The 16,899-nt window shown below is 39.7% G+C and overlaps 2 protein-coding genes across 4 annotated transcripts in view; one reads left to right on the top strand and one right to left on the bottom strand.

Annotated features, from left to right (window-relative positions):
* CENPP (centromere protein P) overlaps positions 1-16,899 on the bottom strand; it is a 170,473-nt gene that overhangs the window by 120,822 nt on the left and 32,752 nt on the right. The window lies entirely within an intron of this gene.
* OMD (osteomodulin) lies at positions 1,530-10,420 on the top strand. 3 transcript variants are annotated; one of them, XM_033140755.1, is made up of 4 exons: positions 1,530-1,799; positions 5,530-6,482; positions 9,184-9,508; positions 9,859-10,420. In XM_033140755.1, exons 2-3 carry the CDS (start codon positions 5,552-5,554, stop codon positions 9,495-9,497), a joined length of 1,245 nt encoding a protein of 414 aa, XP_032996646.1. In that variant the 5' UTR covers positions 1,530-1,799; positions 5,530-5,551; the 3' UTR covers positions 9,498-9,508; positions 9,859-10,420. The 3 variants fall into 3 exon arrangements, with proteins under 3 accessions (XP_032996646.1, XP_032996645.1, XP_032996647.1); XM_033140754.1 differs by lacking the exon at positions 9,859-10,420 and having other exon boundaries at positions 9,184-9,601; XM_033140756.1 differs by lacking the exons at positions 1,530-1,799; positions 9,859-10,420 and adding an exon at positions 2,813-3,123 and having other exon boundaries at positions 9,184-9,601.

The following is a 16,899-nucleotide window of genomic DNA, read 5'->3' on the forward strand; positions in this document are numbered from 1 at the left end:
TGCTCAGTGTCATCCAGAGGAGCTCTTTCAGGTGACTAGCAGGCTATTCAGTCTGGTCATGTTGGACTGTCCACCCAGAGTTAAAACTGCCAAGAGCCTGCTGTGATAAGCTACATCCTTTCCAGCTTGAACAGTAATTAATACAGAGTCTATGCCAGAAAGATCATTAGCTACCTCTTGTTGTGTTTATCTGGATCAGTTTCAGTCTTTTTCTCTCCAGTGCTGGCAGGTTGCTTAGTATGAGCAAACATAAGCAGCTAGATAGACAAAAGTTTGCTGTCAGAGGAGGCAACAACAGCTCTGTTATAGGGAGTGGGACCTAAATGTGAGTAACATCTTCTGGATACACTGTTATTGTTCAAAGCATGTTTAACAGAGTGATCCGATACATGTCTACTTAGAAGTAAAGTCCCAATGAGTGCAATGGATCCTACTCCCAAGAAAGTGGGCCTATGATTGCAGCTTTAATTTGTGACATAAATAGACTAGGAAGACTAGGAAAATTAGAAGAGCACGTGAAGATTTCTGGAAATCTTGTGAGTATGCAGCATTTACTCTGTAGTTCCATTTCTACCTAATAAGGTGGTCCCAATAAAGAGTTGAGCCATTAACCCGTGTCTATTGTACTGAATTATGCTGAGATGTTTAACAATAGGGTTGTATTTTTGTGTTTTGCCTTCAAGTAAAGATGGTCCACCCAAGCTAACTAAATAATCTCTGACCAATCCGAAAGATTAACAACTGGTAAGAAATAGATAAGTCTGCATTATCTGGGAAACTCTCAAGCATCATTTCTCAAACTTGGGTTCCCAAATGCTTGACTAAGTTCCATCATCCCTGGCCACTGCCATACCAAGATGATAGAGGTTGTAATCACTGGGAAAGAGTGCTTTAGAGTTAAATTGCAAACAGATGTTAACCACCTTCTTCAATGAAGGAGAAGAGGGACAGTTAAAAGCAGAAAATATCACCAGCACTCAAACAGATTTTATATGGTGGGTAGTAATGACATGTATAGGATCACAGTGTTAAACATGCTTTGAACCATTTGTGTATCCAGAAGATGTTAGTCACATTTAGGTCCCACTGAAATCAATATAAAAAGTGAGTCGTGACTAATTTATTTCAACAATGATTATAATCCAATGAAATGAATTGCTGAAATGCATTTAGCTTGATGTGGTGGTAGATTATGACAGTGTGTTACAATGGAGCAATCAATCCAGGTGTGAGTCATAGACTAGTCAGGAATCACAAATCAGAAGGAATCAAGTGATGTTCATGCTTGTACCAGCTGTAAGATTTAGCTTATAACAAGAATGTCAAATAGTTAGCAATGTAAATATGTTGATATAATTTAAGTGTCCTAAAAAGGAGAGAATGGTAATATACTTAACTGGACTTTCAGGCAGTAAACAAACTGAATGGACACAAGAATTGGCACTGACAAAAAAACAAACAGAGTTGGATGGATCATGCTAAAAATAATCTTGAGCCACCCCTTCATGTGAAGGAAATTCCTGCCACACCTCAAACCAAACATTAGAGAAAGCAGGCTAAAGCCATATAATTTCACTAGGGTAAAAGTATACTCTTATTTGAATAAACTATTTTGTGCAACAAGCAGCATTTTAAGCTTCTCCGGAGGATTTTTGCAGTAAATTACATTTCATCAAGTACTCATATTCTGAACTAGATACTTCTTATATGGTGACTATGGATTTTAAGGGAAGCACCATCTGACACTTTTTAAAGCTTGCTGCATATTCATTGGCTGAAAACTACCAAATAATTTTGAGGTAGGAAATTATTTGTTTTATTATTGGCAATGTGCTTCAGATTATTATACGACCTTGTTAACCAATTATCATGCTCATTGATTATATACATTTGGTGTATATCCAGTGTCATTTCATCTAATGATATTTGTCATGTAGTTTTATCCTTGGAAGCATCCAGTGATACTCAGTGATACATACAATCTTTTGCTCAAATGTATACGGTTAGACATATTTATGTATAAATATAAATAAATTACTCTGATTATTCACTAAATTCAGGAATTAACATTTGGTGATCTCTTAAAATGTTCTTGACCATGTTACATAGATATAACAGAAAACAGAACTCTGGCAACCGGAAAATTATGTAATATTGCATAATCCCCAATAAACAGTTAACAGTCTGATCCTATGTTTCACTACCCCCCCCCCCAAAAAAAAACATTCCATCTTTTGCCAGTCTACTTTGCTGAAATATTTCCCCTGCTCTGAGGAAATGGTGATCTCAGTTCTACTGTGCCTATGTAAAAAAAATGGGGGGGGGGAGGATCAATGCTTTTGGGATACAAGAAGGTAGTTCAGGTAGTGGTGAGGTTGATGCAACCCCATTCTATCAGTGCTGGCAAAATGTTGTGCCAGCATTTTATTACATCTTGGTGGGTTGGAAAGGCATGCTGAGTGGAGCTGTTTGTTTGTTTGTTTGTTTGTTTGTTTGTTTGTTTGTTTGTTTATTTAAGTTATATAAAACCTTTTCCTCCAAGGAAGCCATTTTATCTTCACAGCAACCCTGTGAGATACCGGTAAGTTAGGCTGAGCGATAATGACCAACTCAAGGTGACCCAGTGAGCTTCATGGCTGAATTGGAATTTGAAGCCTGGTCTCCCCGATACACCACACTGGCTATGTTTCACTAGACTAGCACCCCAGATGCTGTTTTAGTTGCAAAGTTGCATGACCTTGTCTTCATTACTGCCACTTATGTGAGGATCAAGTTATTAGTCTGTTATTCAGGAGTAAGAGTAAGTTGATTGAAGTAAATAATACTTTTGACCTATTCAATCAATGTGACACAACTTTCAGTTGTTTTTCACAAACTAATATAATCACTTCATTAACAAAAATGAATTCAACATCAGAAGAATTGAATAGCAAATTAGGAAGCATGAGAACTGGGAAATATATGTCAACATTTAAAAGCTAATATTGTACAGCCAAATCAAGATAAGGAAAATATGAGATATGAGGAAGCTGGGCTTGAAACAAGGGAGAGTGTAGGCAAACGGCCACCATAGTACCAAAGCTTGAGAAGAAAGAAGTATCGTCTTCTTTTTGTACACAAAAAGTAAGTTTTTTACCTCATTCTCTTCATTTTTGGAAGGGAAGGTATTTAAAGTGAAGTGGAAAAGACAAAGGGGAATGTTGCTAAGGAGAAAAGAGAATACAGCCTTAAAGAAGAGTCCCTTGGGAGCTGTGGTATATTGGATTTGTATGAAGAATGTAAGGCAGAGTGTTGTGTGACTATATTACAAAAAAGTTGTTTAATATGCTCAGAAGGATTCCACTAATAATGGTATCACAAAACGTTGTAAGATCAGAGCCCTAGTAAATGCTATAGAAGTCTAGACAGCTTCTTTATAAAGAAATAATAATACAGATTGTTTAGATTAGGATATCAATTTTCTCAAGTCACCTCAACAGCTGAATTAGGAAATATTTTTTTCGTTTTTAGCATTTGAGCTAGTACAGTAGACATTTACTTTGAAGACAGAATACAGTAAAATAAATATAGCTGTGATCCCAATATTGTCTTTAAATTGTTTTTTAAAAAATATGTTTACTTATTTTGATTTAATATTTTATCTTTTAATGTTGGAAGGGTACTAGTAGTTTTTCATGCATTATTGATATTTAGACAAAAAGCATGCTTTGTGATATTTGCCAATGAAAACAACTAACTGCACAATATTGTAGTTTTATATTTTTAACTCATAAAAACTTCTCAGCTTGACTTTAAATATACTGTATTCTGAATTAGACTATCTAAGCATATTTCATAATACTGGTCCTATTGCAATATCAGATTACCAGTATATTCCTGTTTCTTGGACCATTTTATTTTTGTGTAATGTCTCCTCTTGAATCAACTGGAAACTGAACATTACTTTTTTGCTCTATTTACAAGTAGCAAGGCATTAAATTTCTAGTGTCAGGGACATCAATTCAGCAGTGGCTGGATATCACTTTATGGGACAGGTTCAGCTATAGAAAAAAGAAAACCATAATTATGTTACATAATTTTCCGGTTGCCAGAGTTCTGTTTTCTGTTATATCTATGTAACATGGTCAAGATTATGTCCGTGCTCTACTACCTCTAGGTTACATTATAGCAATGCATTATACATACGGTTGCCTCTGAAGACAGTTCAGAAACTTCAGCTGGTGCAGAATTTGGCAGTCAGGTTTCTCACTGGGGCAAAATAGTTTGAGCATATTACACCAATCCTGGCCTGGCTGCACTGGCTGCCAATTCGTTTCCATGCCCAATTCAAAGTGCTGGTTTTGACCTATAAAGCCTTAAATGGCTGAGGACCACAATACATCAAGGACCATCTCTCCCATCTGAACCGACACAGACCCTTAGATCATCATCTGAGGCCCTTCTTCAACCAATTGTTTCCTCACTTCCTGCTTTTCATCCACTACTTAATCTGATCTACTTCCTTTAATCACCCTGACATTCAGCCATCAAAAACACACAACTTTTCTAACTTAAGCATTCTGTTAAATTTCACCACATTCCCATAGTTTCATTAGCCAGTTTTCCTCTTCACTCCAAGTATTTTAACAATTGTGCACATTCATAATTACATTTTATAGCTATGTACTTTGGGCATTGATAAACAAGTAGTAAAGGAACCCAAGAAAACATAAATATTTCCCTGGACCTCTGTTTCCTTTATCCACTCTTTCCACAGATGCCTCTCTCAGATTAAGCAATGGGTGAGCAGCAGGAAACTTCAGTATATATTCTGACCCACCACTGCCCCTGAACTCTCTGACCTAAGCTTCAATAGTTCCTGGGATCTCTTCCAAATCATTTTCTAATCCTCAACCTATTACTTCTGTCACTATAGCTGGAGTGAAATTTTAATCCAAACCCACAACTTTCCCTTACACCACAGAAGCTAAACTATGAATATTCCTTTACTTGCCATCACTTTAATGTTTGGGAAGGGAAATAACAAACATTTTATGTCAACAAATCCTCTCCTCATACTGCAAGGGCAAGGTACCTGAAAGAAAGTGGCCAACAGAAGCAAAGGAGTGATTCGCAAGAACAGGCAATTAAAATGTCAAATTGATGCACTTTTGACTACATTTTGATTTATTTATGTTTGCTGTGAAGAGTTCATGTATTATCATCAACAGTTCTTAGGTTTGCAGTTGAGCTCTGGATTATCTGGAAGACTTGAAAATAGTTGCTAGTTAAGAGACAGCAGATCTCTTTAATACTTAGCTAAAAGTAGTTGAAAAACATTTCAACTATTTTATAATAATTTACCAAGAAATGTTCTGATTCAAACCATACACAGTATTTTAGCCCCAAGTCTAAAGTATGTTTTTAGTCTCAAAACCGTACAATGTTTAATTCTCAGACAAAACAATATTAAAAAATGACAACATAATTTTGCCAATTGCACAACAGTCTTATTAATACATTTTGTTTTGTTTTGTTTTGTTTCCACAGGATATCAGATCAGAACTTGAATATGGGAATCCTGGGTCAACTGTTAACTATCACTCTCCTCTTTGAAGTCTCAGTGTTCTGCCAATATGACTATGAGGATGACTATGATAATGAAATGGATAATGAATATCCATCCATTTTTCATCATATTCCTAGCATAGAATACGCCATTCCTTATCCCAGCACACCTGCTCAGTGTGCCAAAGAATGCTTTTGCCCACCAACTTTCCCACTAACAATGTACTGTGATAATCGTAAACTTCAGACTATACCAAGAATTCCCAGTCACATCCAACAACTCTATCTACAGAATAACGACATTGAAGCTGTGCCTGTGGAATCCTTTGTTAATGCTACTGCCCTGAAAGAAATTAACCTCAGCCACAACAAAATTAAGTCTCACATGATTGACACAGGTGTCTTTGGCAAGCTTTCAAATCTAGCACAACTCCATTTAGAACACAATCTGCTGGAAGAAATTCCATCCCCTCTACCTAGAAGCTTAGAACGATTGCTCCTGGGTTTCAATCAGATTTCCAGGTTGCCCAGTAAAGACCTAGAAGGTTTAATAAACGTGACTATGCTTGACCTCTGCAATAACCACCTTGAAGATTCTCAACTGAAACAAACACATTTTTCAAAGATGAAAAACCTAATGCAGATCAACCTCTGCAGCAACAGACTTCAATCAATGCCTCCAGATCTACCATTTTCACTTATGCATCTTTCCCTTGAAAATAATTCAATTTCTCTCATTCCAGATAATTATTTCCAGAAACTTCCAAAGCTTACTGCTCTAAGAATGACACACAACAATCTGCATGAAGTTCCTTATAATGCTTTTAACCTTTCTAATCTTGTGGAACTCAATCTTGGGCACAATAAACTGAAGCAAGTATTCTACATTCCAAGAACCCTGCAGCATTTGTACATAGAAGACAATGACATGGAAGGTTGGTTGAATTACTATTTTAAAGAGTTATTTCTGTAATGTTATCCTTTGTTTTCAAAGATCTAGTCTCTGTAAAGTTAATATTAGTTTTTAATCATTCGTCATACTGTTAGCTATGTATGGTGAAAGAGAAGTTAAAGCATAAAAGGTGGAATATCTACCCTATTCTTCTAAAATATTTTTCTAGGAAGTTAGAGCAAGGCAATGTAATATGAAAAAATGTAAACAAATAAATTAAAATTTAGTGCTAAGAGGAAGGCATTTTGGCAAACCCTCACTATGATCAACTCCTGCCCGGAAACCTATGTCCCCACTGTGGAAGGACGTGTGGATCCAGAATTGGCCTCCACAGTCACTTATGGACTCACGGTTAAGACTGTGTTCATGGAAGACAATATTACTTGGCTATGAATGATTGCCAAAGAAGAAGAAATTTCCTATATGCAGTAAACAAAATAAATAAGTGGATATATGTAGACCAATACAAGTTTCTCATGGTCTCTCAGACTGTTGTGTAAGACTAAGGTAGATGGGTAGAATGAAACAAATGAGAAAGTGGAAAACTTCATAGTTTTAAAAATAAAGTATGAACTGAAAACCACAGTCTTTCCAGCACATCTGGTTTCTGTCTTTGGTTGAGTTGATTAAAGCTAAAGTTTGAGTGGGTAAAGCTGAAGTCAAATTATTATTATTATTATTATTATTATTATTATTATTATTATTATTATTTGCACTCACTAGTTGCTTCTTCTTTACAAAAGTAAATAAAAATCATGACAAGACAGAAGTAATATTAGTAAAGAAATGTGATTCTTTGTGAAAGATAACCCAGTGATTACTAGCAAGCCTATCTAACCCTATCAGACCAAGCATATAGCTTAGTTCTCCTGAACCTAGTTTTAGTCCTATATAAGCAGGGGTCTTTAATAAAATACTTCATCCAATACACTAGCTGGAGCTCATCTTTTGATGGGCCTCAGATCATATTCAGCCAAAATTGTAGCTATTGCAGGAGATTACAGGGTTGTTAAAGGTGCACGTGTTGAGGTTTAGGTCTACATGTATCAAATAGGACATTTTTTTCTCTCTTTCAAATAGGACATTTTTTCATGTATGAGTTGCCTTGCGTCAAGGTAAAAAGATTACCGGTAGTAGTAAGAAAGAGGTACTTTTTGCTAGTATTGCTGAGGCTCCCCCAGAAGAATTTCACCAATGTTCCTTCTGTTGTTTTAAAAGAAATGTATTTGTTCAGGCTCAAGTAGAAATAACTTGAATGGCATGTACATGATGGATCAGGTGAGGACATAGGAGGATGGCACAGACTTCCCATTTCTTGCAATGTCTCCATGTGCTTCCATCTGCAACATTGACAGGGGTAATGACTCTATTGGTATCTGCAGGGATCCACCAGATGTGGATAGATACTACATCTGTGATCAGACTGTATCCAGCAGCTGTCTAAGCTATTTTAAAGCTGCTTTTTAGTATTCATTGAGAATTTTAATTATTATTGGATTGTTGTATGGATGTTCTAATATTGTCTAGCAACTAGAGTGAAAGATGGCATCTTATTGTCAGCATATGTGAGAAAGATTTGATTTTATCTTATTTTATGTGAAAGTTTTAATATACATTTGAGACAATACTATACTGCAGCAAAGACACAGGGGAAAAGAAAAAAATATTACTTTATCATCACCCACATAGCAAGTTGCAAACCTCACACCCTTTATGACATCTGTTTGAGGTTATTTCTGCATGGGTTGTAATGAAGAAAGCAACATGCCATGTGAGTTGTCATGATTGCAAGGTAAGACTCCACTCAGCCAACCCTGGTGGTAAATGCTATTGCGTGAAAAATGAAAGGGAGGGGGGGGGAGCAGCAGTCCATATACCTTATTATTCTACAAGCTTTGTCACCTGCTTAGCAGATACCCATTATTCCCAAATTGATTCAGCTCAGACTCCATGCAAAACCATAGTTTGCACCAGTCATAGTTGAAAATCTAAAGTACATTTTGACCTCTAAGACACAACCAACCATGGTCTAGCACTGCTTAATTGCTTTCATTTAACATCTTAGCATTCTGTCTCATAATAGCACTCTTACATCCATGGTGCAATCTCTTTCATTACTACAAGCTCCAGTTATACAATGTTAGTTCTTAGTTAAATCGCAGGTGGGAGCAGGGAGTCACAAAAGCTTGAAAGCAAAGGTTGCTACAATACATAATATTAAAAACCTCACAGAATTAGATGTTATACTTCTTAAAAAACAAACAAAGAAGTTACAGTGTGATTCTATACATATCTACTGAGAATTAAATCCCACCAAGTTCAACAGGGGTTACTCCTAGGAAAGTGGATACATAATTGTAGCTTTATATTGTTAAAGTGAATACCGTAAGTGGTTTCATCTTAACTAGTCTGGCATAACTAATCATACAATTCTATACATTTCTACTCGGAGGTAAACATCACTGACATCAATGGGACTTGTATAATGTATCAATGTATAAGAATCCACTCTCAGCAGTAAAAGTATATTTTGACTACAGATAACAAGAAGGGAAAAATCAGCTCCTTTAAAAACATTCATTGGTTGGATTATATTGAGTACCATTTTTGCTTCTATGATAGCAAATCAGCATTTTAGAATTAATAGTTCCACCTTTTTAACACATTGCTTTATCTTTTTACAGTAATCAATGTTACCTTAATGTGCCCTACTATTGATCCACTGAACCTCAATCACTTAACCTACTTACGAGTGGAACACAACAAGCTCACCACTCCGATAAGTACATATGCCTTCTTCTGCTTTCCACATATACGCAGTATTTATTATGGTGAACAAAAAATTGGTGCCAACCAGCAAACACAGCTGAGAACGCCAGTGTTCCAAAGATATTTAACACCAGAAGAGTATGAAGAAGCAGAAGATCACGAAGAACAAGATCATGATCATAATCAAAGGGAAAGGGATGATGATTACTTTGACCCTTATGTATATTAAGAGGTTATAAGGTATAGTAGTATTATGACAATATATTTTCTTATAAATAGAGAAAATACCCATTTAAAAAGCAAACAAAATCATTTTGAAAATGCAAAATATTTGTGAGACCTGTGAAACAGGTCTGCATATTTTAGCATTTATTTATCAAATTTCAATCTACAATGAAAAAGTACTTCCCATATTTTCAAACCATACAATGTTGGAACAGAAAAAGATTCTAAATATCTTACCTGCCCAATTAGAAACTTTCAACTATATATACAAACACACAGTATCAACTTTGCTTGTGTGATATATTTCTAGCTACAGATATCATTGAACTTACTGTCTGCATTATGGAATAATGACATTTTCCTAGGTATGCCATATATAGTACAAGTTAAAAGCACGGTCACAATCCTAGGGAGGCCAGTGTAAAAGTCATCACTGATGTAAAAGGATCTGGACTGGAATTTAAGAAAATGTTAGGATTCCATTATGAGAACCAGCTACAATCAAATAATTAAAAGTCCACAATTACAACAGGTTTGGCCAGAATTCAAATTTTGCTGAATTATAATTAACATTTTTTGTTGTTGTTTTGAACCAGGATCTGTTGCAAATGGAAGAGGCTTTTCTGGGGTTTGCTGGTGGCTCATCCACGAAGTGCTAAACCATAGACTTTCACAATGGTTTAGCATGACATGTGAACCAACCCAGCATTCCCTCTTTGTACATAACTTTGTAACAGACAAGTAATTATGCAAACCTGATGCTTGTCAGCAACACACATAGATTTAATTATATAAGCACCTAGATTATAACTATGTAATGTTTAGTTAGCTATATATCTAAGCATTTACAAATAAATGTACAATATACTTTAAAATGTAACAGATCTCTTCTAGCAGATTATCTAAATAAAGTTATCAGTAAAAACATGCACTGAAAATGTGACATTTTTTATTCATTTTGCCCCCCCATGGGGAAGCTTTATTCTGTTTTTCTAAATAAATTCTGTTTCTGACACTGCAGCGAAATACTCGAGAAGCAATACCATTTCTGAAGAAGAGGTTGCTCAGCATTTAACAGATGTTTTGTATTCTTAGGGATTACTTTTAATATATTAACATTCCAATGTAATACATATTCAGTTTCCTTTCTTTTATTGCTTTCTAAGGCTCTGAATTGCAAAAACAAAAAGATATCCAATAGGAAAAACTACCAATAGATGTAGTTCAGAGTTAATAACAAAGTTCATTTTAGCTATACCAGACTATGCATTTACATTGAGATATTAAAGAAATAGTGATCTACCTACCTAAATATCTTCCATTCCAGAGAAAAGGTCATAGATGCATTGGAACAACCGTATTTTTCTTAGTACAGTTACTCGGGAAGTAGTGACATATCATAATGTGCTGCTACTTCCAGGGCTGTTTTTCAGTAAACATGGCAAGCATCACACCTTCTAGCTGCTCCAAACAGCTAAAATTGGGTTTTATTAAGAAAAAAGGGCCAGGAAGCCTTCAGGCCACCTTATTTTTAAAAAACCAAGTAGGAAAAGATCAGGTCCCTGGGCTTCTAATCTATTTTGCATATATACATTACAGTCAAAGCATGTTTTGTCAGATGTGGTCACAGGAAGTTTGCTACAAAGTGTGGAGTGAACTGAAGTCCTTTCCTCTACCTTTGACCAGCTCCTTTGCCTGTGCCGGCATAACCCATCTTTTGTGGTGCTGCATCACTTAGTATTGACCAATTCACACTGCACATGGCAACAGTATTTTTTGAAAAAATGTCATGCCTTTATTAAAAAATAACAATCCAGTAAGACATGTGAAATAGAATGAATTTTAAAAAGAGAAAAAGGAAAGTACAAAATACAGGGTTCACAACTATTACCTCGTAACTTTAAGTACATTCCTAAGAGATTTCAAAGTATTTGACTTACATACTCTAGGGTGCACTGTGCTGAACACTGCAATATCAGCAAATGTTGAGTGGATACACTATTCCCATGGAGTGGATTCAGTATTTAAGGTGGCGGGTGGGGGGGACAGTAGTCCAACAATGCAGGAAGAACACCAAAGTGGTTCCCTTCTCATTATACAGACCACTACAATTAGTGTCCCATAATTCAGAGTATTTGGTGTCCCATTGTTACGCCTGTATGCCTTGACCCAATAAGACCAGAAGAAAGATTCAGGCAGCAAAGTTTCCAAAAGCAAAGTTTCTTTATTGCAATAAGGTGCATTCAGTAAGCAAAAGGCAAATGCACACCCCACCTCCTGTGGGGCAAGCTTAAGTACTCTCTATGACATAGTAAAGCTCCTCCTAAATCCCTCCTCCTGGCCTATCAGAACTAATATTATAATACTGCGTTAGCAAATCAGAACATTTCCTTTGTCCGGCTGCCTTTGGCTGTTTCAAGCTGCTTTAGCCGCCAGGAGGTGCTATATGCTATTATTTCAGTGCCTAAATGCCTAGCCGTTGACCCCCAACTGCACCTGGGACCTTATTTTGGCTTCTGCTGATGTTCACAGGAAATGGCTCGGTCATGGGGTTGAGTTGTGGTTAGCTCTTTCCCTGAAACCAGACTTCCTCTTGAAAAGAGGAAGTCTGTGGTCGGCCGTTTACTGGCATTCTGCTGATTTGCTAAGTTTATCTAAGAAGCTGCAATGTAAGGATTTTAGCTGGCAAAGTTGAAGCAAAGTTCAAGCAAAGTTGAATCTCTAAAATGGAGTGGGGGCATCTCCGAAATGGGGTTCAGGGGCTCGTATCTTGGTGCCTCATTTCCCCCCTTTCAATCGAGAGGAGCAGCTTGTTCTGCTTCCTCTTCAGATTGACCTACTGAGATTTCCTCTATAACTTGATCCATCCAGTGTTCAAACACCCCTATAGGGTCTTCAAAATGTTCATCAGGTTCCCATGTATCATCATCTGGTGAATAACCTTTCCATCGTACTTTGTATAGTATTTTACTATCTGTGGTTTTCATGTCCAGGATCTTCTCCACTTCAAAGACATCCGTATCATATTCGTTGATACCTCTGCCGCTTTCCACCATCCCTTCTCCTCCTGCAGCCACCTTCTCCTCAGCCCCACTCACAACAGCTGCCATGTATGAGGCGAACGTTGTAATGGTGTCCTTCTCCAGTCAGTCCCTTGGACTGTAAGCAGTTGCGTGGCAACCACAGGTATATTTGGTAAGCCTGCGGTTCCTGTACATAAAAGGACTTCCCACCCCCCTTTGGTGACTCTGGGTGGCGTGTCCCCTGGTGTGAAAGCTTCAAATCTCCTTGTGACTACACTGGAGAAAGTCGAATAAGAGCCAGTGCCTCACCCCAAGTTCATTCCTCGAGGACTAAATTCTGGTTTACTGTTACAGCTGAATATGGCCCATATTTCTTATGGAGGGTGATGACATTTACTGGAGGACTGGAAGGGACTAATGAAATTAGTGTGAGAAGAATAGGATCAGTGAATATTTTACCTATTCTGACTTCTTGAGAGCAGTTGCAATGTAGCAAATAGTCAGGAATAACTTTCTAACAGTAAGAACTGTTTGGCTGTAGAATGGACTCCCTATTCTCTTTTCCAGTGAAAATACACCCATAGGTATAAAAGACTAGGCCCTCCCCCTCTGGTTCCCAACTATATACACGCAAGGGAATAGAAAGGGATATTGTTACTTTGACAAAGTCAATTTCAAGGGGTCAACAGGATTTTCCCTTCCAATTTCCCGTCCAATCCCAACAGCCTAGACCAACATTGTTCACACCTCTAACACTCCCAATCTATAGAGTTATGCCCTGTCTAACAACTGGTCGACAAACCACTAATAACAATGTCCTTCTGACCAATTTTTCTGATGTGGTTCTGCTGGAGATGGTCTCCGTTGCATAAACTGGAGGTTTCCGGTGGCCCGTGCGTCGAGTGACAGCGTCCAGTGTGCCACAGCAGGGGCTACTTCAATTCGGTCTCCCGTGCGCTGGGCGTCCTTGCCGGTCAGACGCAGCAGGGGAGACTGGTGCACCGTGCGTTGAGTACCTACTCCTGGCTAGGCACAGCAGGGTGTCGACTCCAGGGGGTCACCTCGGCCTTTCACCGCCGTTGGGGTGGATAGGAGAACCGTGTATGGACCGTGTAAGAAGGTTGCGCTTCCACTCCTTTACCCACAAGCTATAGCCAGGCTGGAACTGATGGACTGGCTCAGCAAAGCTGCACGGTGTTTGCTCGAGGGCCCACCTGCTGAGGGAACAACAACTCACAGACACAGAGAGACAGACAGACAGATAGAGAGATTATTTGTTTGTGGAAGGTGATATGCTCTTCCACCTGTCCAGTCCAGCTGGTTTTTCACGAACAAATGGAGGTGGCCTCCCATACAGGAGCTCAAATGGTGACAGTTCAAGTCTCTTGGTGGGGGCGCTTCGAATTCGGAACAGAGCTATAGGGAGGACATCTGTCCACTTCAGTCCGGTCTCTTGGGTTAATTTGGCCAATTGGATTTTCAAAGTCCGGTTCATCCTTTCAGTTTTTCCCGAACCCTGTGGCCTATAGGCAGAGTGCAGTCTCCACTTTATCTGAAGTTTCTTGCACACTTCCTGCACTACCTGATCGATAAAGGCTGGTCCATTATCACTCCCTATACTCCTGGGCAGTCCGAACCTGGGTATTAGTTCGGTTAGAAGTTTCTTAGTTACTTCCCTGGCTTTTTCAGTCCGTGGTGGGAACGCCTCTACCCATCCGGTCAGCGTACAAACAAACACTAGCAGATATTTGCAAGTCCTTGCAGGTGGCAACTCAGTAAAATCCACAATCAGATTCTCCATAGGGCTGTATCCCACATGTTGTACACCCGGTGGGGGTTGCATTCCTTGCTTGGGGTTGTTTTTGGCACAAAGGATACACCTCTGGGAGATAGCAGCAGTTAATTGTGAGAGGTTAGGCACATACAATTTTCTCCCGAGATGTTCCCTAGCAGCGGTGCCACCCAAGTGTGTGGACTCATGGTAGTTTCTCACAATTTTGCTGGCCAAGTGTTGGGGCACGAACACTCGGTTGTCTGGGAGGAGTAGCCATCCATCTTGCAGTCGGGCTCCCTCCTGTTGTGCCCATTCTTGCTCTTCAGGAGAATAGTGAGGTTCCAAGTCTTCAGTGGATATTTCTGGGATGAGTGCAGCCACGGTTGAAGGTGGTGATTGCATAGCTGCTTCTCGGGCAGCCTTGTCTGCCTTATGGTTGCCTCTGGTGACCAAATCCTTGCCTCGCCCATGTCCTTTGCAATGCATTACAGCAATCCTCTCAGGGGCCCACACCGCCTCTAATAGACTTTCCACTTCTTGTCCATACTTCAAGGCTTTTCCATGGGCTCCTATCAGACCTCTTTCCTTCCATAGAGCTCCATGCGCATGCAGGGTTAAGAAGGCATACTTTGAATCTGTATATATACATTCGCCTTACATCCAGCTGCCAATTGCAGGGCTCTAGTGAGTGCAATTATTTCGGCCTTCTGGGCAGAGGTTCCCGGTTGCAGAGCTTCTGCCTCTACAATCTCATCGTTGGTCACCACAGCATACCCAGCCCTCCTAACGCCATTGGATACAAAGCTGCTCCCATCTGTGTAATATACAACATCAGGCTCTTTCAGGGGTTCATCTTTCAAGTCTGGTCTGCTAGAATAGACTTCGTCCATCACCTGGAGACAATCATGGTGTTCTATTTCCTCGTCGTCTGGTAGGGGCATCAGGGTGGCGGGGTTAAGGGTATTCACCACTCTTAGGTGCACTCTTGGGTTTTCACACAGCAGGCCCTGGTATTGGGCCATTCGGGGGTTTGTCAGCCAGTAGCTCCCTTTGTACTCCATGAGGGTGAGAACAGCATGGGGTACATTTACATACATTTCTTGGCCAAAGGTGAATTTATCTGCTTCTGTCACCAAGGCTGCAGTGGCTGCCACGCCATTCAGCTCATGCACATACAGTTGGAAGGGTTTCTCTGGATTTGGCAATCCTGGGGCTGGGGTCTCCATTAGGCATCTTTTAATAGTCTCAGAGGCCTTTTGTTGTTCTGGTCCCCACACAAGGGGTCTTCCTTCACTCCTCCTGTACTATCATTCAGGGATTCTGGTAAAACACTGAAGCCAGGTATTTAGCACCACCCTGCATTTCCCTAGGAAGTCCCACAACTGCTTCCTAGTGGTGGGCTCTCTTATGAGACATATGGCTTCTTTCCTCTGTGATGTGATATATTGAAGCCTAAATACTTGATTTCCTTCAGATACAATTTATGCCTTTCTCTGAGAGGCTTTGTATCCTGTCTCCCATAACAAGTATAACAGTTCTTCTGTAACTTCTTTTCCTTTTCTTCCAAGTTTTGGCCATCTTTACCAATTTTTTTTTTTAAAATCCTTGTGGCCAGAATCAAAGGGGTTTGAGTAAGCCAAGATTCAATAATCAGTTCAAGTGTTTCTGGGCTCCTTCTGCCGCCCATCGTGGCAGGAAAGTGAGAGTAGTGTTTTACTGAGACTGGCATAGCCTAGGACCTTACATTAAGAATTATATGCAGGATATTTTTGGCCAACTCTGGGGATTATCTTCAGCCCACACCCCTGGTGGAGCTTGGAGAGTTTCAGGTATTTATTCTGTCACTTTTCCCAAGAGTAAATGGATGGGATTTTGTGATCAAGGCTGCCAAAAGTTCCTAAGAGTATTCTCTAGGCGCCATTAGTGACAATATGCTGGTCACTCGTGGAAATAGCTGCATTTCTGGTCCTTTGGGGACAAAATAATTTGTGCCTGTACCTTGAGGGGACGTCTCTTTCCAGTGAGGGCACTGGGTATTTGGGCATATACAGGAACTGATGGGTGAGGTGGCATCCTTCAATTTGACATTCCAAATGCCTCCCTGAACAAATCACTTGTGGCTCCCACAATGTTCACTGATTCTAGGCTTTTGGATTGTACAGGCGTGGTTATAACAGAATACTGGGCTCCCAGCGAAATATCTCTGGTTGGTCCCTCTGGGGTATCTTCCTCCAAGCCCTCTTCCTCTTTGTCCTCTTCCTCTTCCTTCTCCTCTATTCTGGGACCATTCTCACTTCCAGTGTGTCTCCCTTTTCTACATATGACACACTGCTTCCTTCCTAGCAACTGACCTTTTCACCGGCCTCTTCCTCGGGTCAGACCCCTCTGGCCTCACCCGGGTCACCAGTCCTAGGACGCTTGTTGCTTGGCCTTTCATCCTTACATACTCCTTCAATGCCTCTTCTACTGCTTTCTTCCAAGCGGCTGACCTCTTCACCGGCCTCTATCCCGGGCCTCTGGGCCCCTCTGGCCCTCCCGAGTCGCCGGTCCTCCTTGGGCCAAAGCTGCCGCCATAACTGCCGCCTTCTCCTTCATCCACTTCCTCTTTT

Source organism: Lacerta agilis, chromosome 2, assembly GCF_009819535.1.
Source record: "Lacerta agilis isolate rLacAgi1 chromosome 2, rLacAgi1.pri, whole genome shotgun sequence".
NCBI classification, from domain to species: Eukaryota; Metazoa; Chordata; class Lepidosauria; order Squamata; family Lacertidae; genus Lacerta; species Lacerta agilis.